Raw genomic sequence first — 5,592 nt, 5'->3', positions numbered from 1 at the left:
CAATTTCCATGGCTGGAGCCCTGAATGGAAGCCCCCTAACTACCCCCTACTCCTCCCCCCCACCCCCCTCCAAATAAAAAAGTAATATTAATTAAAATTAAGAAGTAATGAATGCACCATTAAAGTGTCATCAAAAGATGCTGACCTAAGACAAAGGTTTCAATGATACACAATACGGTCAAAAAGTCTTCAATCAATAATATACAGTATGACAACTACATCTTGTAAATTATACCCAATACTGCCGGCAGTCTATCCCTCTAAAGAATATTTGCCCCCTTTCATCCCTTCCTAACAATCAGATAATAAAATACAGCACCTATAAATAAGCAAAAAAAAAATATATATATATATACTGAAATCATCTATTGTTAGTTTTAAAGATATGGCAATAAAGGAGTCTAAATTAGCAAACTTGTAGAAGCCATAACTGATAAAACAGCTTATTGAAAAAAGGTGGCAGTAATGCACTCTATGTGTGCACAAGTACGTAAGAAAATACACAGACGTATAAAATTGCACGCACACACTCACGCACACACATCCTTCCACACACCTCTATGCTCACGCATATACATATAGACAAAAGGAGGAGTTAGAGACAAGTTAGAATATGATTTGTACTTTGATCAGTTCTAAACTATGCATAAAATCAGGTGAAAAGGCTGCATTTCTGAAGGGCAGAATCATCTGGACTGGGACTCAAGAGCATGAATATTTTGGTTTGGAGTTTGGATTAATTTCATCTTGGTATAAGCCCATCTGGTCACTGCCATATACTCTTTTCCCACACAAAAATAAGCTTCCCACAACTAAAACATATTTAAATCAGTGCTTGTGGTGGGAAGAGAGTCAGTAAATGACTACCTATAGTAGGAAGAAATCTCCATTTGAGGTAGCCCTCAGGATCCCTCTTAGTGGTGCATGATATCAGTTATGCATGTAAATAAAATCAACTAATTCCAGGTTTGTTGAAATGCTTCAGGTTGTAAAATACATTGCTAGAGTTGCAGGCTGAAATGTTACTGGCCAACTTTTCTCTCTCTCTTTTGTGATCTCTCCCTCCCTCTCCATAACAGAAACGTATTCTGTACACTACAACTCAAACAAAATGATCAAGTACATACTGTTCTAAGTTGTCTCCTAGCCTCCTAGATATGAGGTCTGATCAGCGTGCTCTGTGGTTAGAGGTTAAAAAGCAGATTATAAAATACCTAGATTCAGATTTTTTGTCCTGATTTGGCCTAAAATGGAGTGTATTAAACAAATTCTGGCCTGCAAAAGACCAGAATCAGTTAAAGCTATGAAACAATGTGCACTACGTGTCAATATTCTATTTCACTTACAAGAAAACACTAAGTCAGCTACCACAAATTAAGATATTTTCCTGATGTGACTTTTTTTTGTTTTGTTAAAAAATATGTGGAGTAAATGTGTTTTTTTTTAATTCAAAGTTTCAAACAACAAGATTCTTTTCTTTTCTTGAAAATATTTAGGAATCCAAACTAGTGTGTTTAGAGTCGGTTGACTGTGCAATCTCTTAGTGGCAACTGAACAGCTACAAAAACTTTCTTTTTTTTCTTTTTTTGAAAAATCTCCCCTTTTTTCCTGGTTTAAGAAGATAATAGTGTATTATCGCTCTGTAGCCATTAGATGGCAGATAAAAAGCCCCCTTTTAATATGTGGGTTTGATTTTTTTTTTTTTTAAGGTTTTTTGTTTTTTTAAAGCCCACACCAAAGAGGAGGGCACAAGGCAAAGCTGTATGAGTTATTCCAGAAACTGTGGAAATCACTTAGGGCAATAATAAAAACACTTCAGGGTACAAAAAAGCTTGACTACACATTTCAGTTTTCTTCCTTGAAAACACAAACATAAATTGGGCTTAACGCTCCTTTTGTTTTCTATATGCACCTTGGCCTATGGCGTTTTTGCCCTGTGGCCTGCAGGGCGGTAAGTGCGCAACACAATAAAACCAGTAGAGGTCCAGTTTAACTTCCCCAGCTCTCTAGAGTTGGGTGAGTTTAATCTCAAAACTCCCATTCAACGGGCTCTTCTCGACTAGCGGCCTTCTCTAAACGGTGGATTATGTTGTTCAAGTTTGCTGCTTTCTTTTTCCTCAAGGTGTTGTCTCGTGTGTTCTTGGAGCTTGCTGCCTCGGAAAAGTTGAATAAGCTCTGAATAGAGTTGGCTTTCTGTGAGCCTGTAGCCAATGTGGAACTTGTACTTGGCACACTGGAAATTCTCTCTGAACTTTCTTTTGACTTGTAGGAGCTCTCCCCTGTAAGGACTGAGGTGGAGGCAGCTGAGGTAGAGGCATCCTCTTCTGTAGCAGAGTTTGGCATTGTCTCCAGAGTTTCTCCTGAACTTTGAGATCCTGGTGGTGAACTTTGACGTGGTGCTTTGAGCCTGCCCTCATCATCAGTATCCTCCAGGCTCTCCATTCCCAAATGGAACGACTCTGTTTTCTCTGAAGATCTGACATCTTGCAGTGCCTCTTCCCCCACTTCAAAAGTTGACTCTGCTTGCCCTCCCTGAGACTTTGTGGTTGCATTGTTGTACTCATCAGCCTCCAGACCACTTTGTTTTCCTTCAGGTGGGCCTTCTGTGTCCACACCATCACAGCTGTCTCCTTCAGAGCTATGAACCGCTCTGTTGCTCCTGGCTGAAGGAGAGTCACTTGATCCAGCCTGGCCCTGGCTACCTGCTTGGATTTCTTCAATGAACAGTTCTCGACGGATGCGAGATCTAGAAGACACAATACAAGTCTGGTAAGCTTGGCAGTTGCCATTTGTACTTGAAGATCACAGTGACATACGTGCTTCCTCAAGGAACAGACAAGAAAAATTAAAACACATTTACAACAAGCCTTTCCCTCAGCCCCTGGACAGGTAAGCCAAATCTGAATCATTAGAAGGGATTACATAGTCAAAGTCAAATCATTCAGTAAAGAAATATTTGAAAAAAACGTAAAAGCTCTTTATGTAAGTGCAGGAAGGGAAGTGGGAGGGGAAAATATTTGAATCTGGGATTTTGAGTTGAATCACACTGGAGTATTTTTTGAATACTCAGTGTGTAAAGACTCAAGACATTTTTAGAGAAATCCACCTCTGCATGAAGTTCAAACAGCATACTATATTTTCATTGTAAATCTCTTGCTTTCATACAGTTCATTTCAGTAATGGTATTTTACATAATGCAAATAGAGCAAATTTAGTCCTTGCTGTTTGGAATTAACATACATAACTTTTGCTTTTGGAAAACTTAAATGTAAGAAACGTACTGTACTGTTTATAAAATAAATTGACCCTGCATAAGTCAACCCCATACTTTCAAATTCAGTGAAAATGAACTTGCCCCCCAGTTACTGGCTGGCTTTTAATGGTGCTGTGCAGGGTCATCTGCTCTGTACAGGAATGCCATAGTGATCTAATTACAGGTTGACCCCGAGTGTAAGTTAATTGCAACTTGTACGATTCTTTTTGAGAAATGGGTTTACTTCTAATGGGAACAATATATTATGCCCTGATATTTATAAATTATAAAAGAGTTTGACATGAAAACCCTTAAAGATTTGTCCATGTTCCAACTGCACAGAACTTCAAGAGAAGGACATTTTTATCTAACCAGAAAGAAACAGCTTGTAAACACAATAACATTCTACTCCTAAAAAAACCCAAAACTATAGCTTAACTAAAGTTAAAAACAATGAAAAAAAATAAATGTCTGTGAACTGAAATCCTGATAAAAACAGTAAGACAATTGTTCTGAATCTGTTTCAGGGCAGAGAAACTTTCTGACTGGTTGTTAGTTTACAAGCCCAGCCTGACTTCTGCCTCATTTTTTATTTATAAAATCAATTTCAGAACATGAATAGAGACATGCAAGCTGTGCATTTCCAGGGAATTAATGCACTCCATTTATGGTTAAAGTCACCCAAAGTTCTACCTTGTGCTTCCTACTACATGAAATGTGTAATAATCTTCCAGCAAGGCACTGCCCATGTCCTATTATTTGGGCTTCCCCACAGGAATTTCCCAGGTCAATGGTGTTTTTAATGTCACCATCATACTGAACAGTCTGTGAAAAAATGTCTTGGTGTCTAGGTGAATTACATATCTGAACTGGACAATGCAATCTGATCTTTTATAACCATGATGTCTGTGCATATACAAGTCAGATATGTGTTGTAGGGTGTGCCTGTTGTTTCTGGATTGCAATAAAATTGAACCTCAACATGGAAGTATACAGAAGGGAACTGTAAATTTGGCTACAATATAGAGAAATAGTGTTTGTTACAAAAAATATACCACCACTGGCTTCAATGATGAAGGTCTAGGTTTCTCATATCTCAGATGCAGCGCCTATTACTCACATTTATAGTAATTTTTCCAAAGAACCCTGGATTTCTTGCTAGAGACAATACACTTTTAGAAAAATACAGACTAAGAGCAGAATACTATGAGAAGGAACACTGTGCTTACAGCTAATGATATTATTAATTTGCTTTGGATGCAAGAGTACTTCAAAAGTAATTGCTGACTTCGCTTTTTCTAGGGTTTATGGATCTGTAATTTTCTTTAGGAGAATATTATTCACCAAACAGGAGTCCAGAGATACTAACATTAATTTGCTATTAACATTAACTGTATGCGTTGTATAAAGTTTATTACTAGCCTTTATTTGCTCCTTCCTCCAAAGTATAGAAGCACATCATTCACTGAGACATGAGAAGGAAATGAATCAGAACTGCATGCCCACCCACCTAGGGTAACATGTTGTTTAAAATACCACCGTTCCAGTTAAGAAACTGAATCATAATACCATCTCATTCAATTCTTGGCCATTGATTACAAGCATGTTTGATGGGTCTGGGAATATCTGGAATTCATTTCCAACATTGCGTCTGGCATTCAATCACTACATTAGCTGAAGATAATGTCCCTACAATAAAGGGGAACTCATGGAAACAGGCAATTCTACAGCCTACCTGTCAGTATAAGATGGTGAAGCTGAATCGGCAAGATCCGGAAGGCATTCTTCAACGTCTTTCAAGATACCAGGGGATCTCTTAGGGACTATGTTAGAGTTTACTGTATGTGTCTCTGCACATTTTTCAATTAAACAATTAAAATGTTCTGTCTCATTGCAAAATTCATTTCTATGAAGAGCGTGTGAACATATGAGTAGTTCAATAAATATGAATAACTCAAATGCACTGGGCTAAGATTCATAAGAACCAGTTTTATTCCTGGCTATACCACTGATTCTCTTTACGCCCTTGGAGAAATCAATTAATCTTTCTACCCCTGAGTTTTCCATATGGCAAACAGGAGAATTAAAAAAAGTATTTCTCCTGCCCTTTGTCTATCCCAGTGATTCCCAAAGGGTGTGCTGCAAGAGTGACAGAATTGTGCTGTGAGATCCCACTGTGTCAGGAGGCAAACCGCTCTCCTCCACCATCACCCGGTACCCTGTACCTGCCCCTGCCCCTGCCCCTGCCCCTGCCCCAATTACTCCAGTTGCACCTGCTTCTGCTGCCTTCCCCTAGTCTTACCTACCCCATACAGGCCGTGCCAGCCCCTCCCAGCAGT

At 38.8% G+C, this 5,592-nt stretch overlaps 1 protein-coding gene across 9 annotated transcripts in view; it reads right to left on the bottom strand.

Annotated features, from left to right (window-relative positions):
• Positions 1–5,592, bottom strand: part of CUX1 (cut like homeobox 1) — a 549,359-nt gene that overhangs the window by 60,500 nt on the left and 483,267 nt on the right. For 7 of the 9 annotated variants that reach the window (XM_019511454.1, XM_019511458.1, XM_019511453.1 and 4 more), the window contains one exon: positions 1,582–2,746. The exons of the other annotated variants lie outside the window; for them this stretch is intronic. In XM_019511454.1, the coding sequence (XP_019366999.1) occupies positions 2,029–2,746 (718 nt within the window). In that variant the 3' untranslated portion in view covers positions 1,582–2,028. Of the gene's footprint in view, positions 1–1,581; positions 2,747–5,592 lie in introns of those variants that run through there. 9 annotated transcript variants of the gene reach the window in all.

This window comes from Gavialis gangeticus, unplaced genomic scaffold, assembly GCF_001723915.1.
Source record: "Gavialis gangeticus isolate Ggan-Ray unplaced genomic scaffold, GavGan_comp1, whole genome shotgun sequence".
NCBI lineage: Eukaryota > Metazoa > Chordata > Crocodylia > Gavialidae > Gavialis > Gavialis gangeticus.
This window is presented reverse-complemented; position numbering and strand designations above follow the sequence as displayed.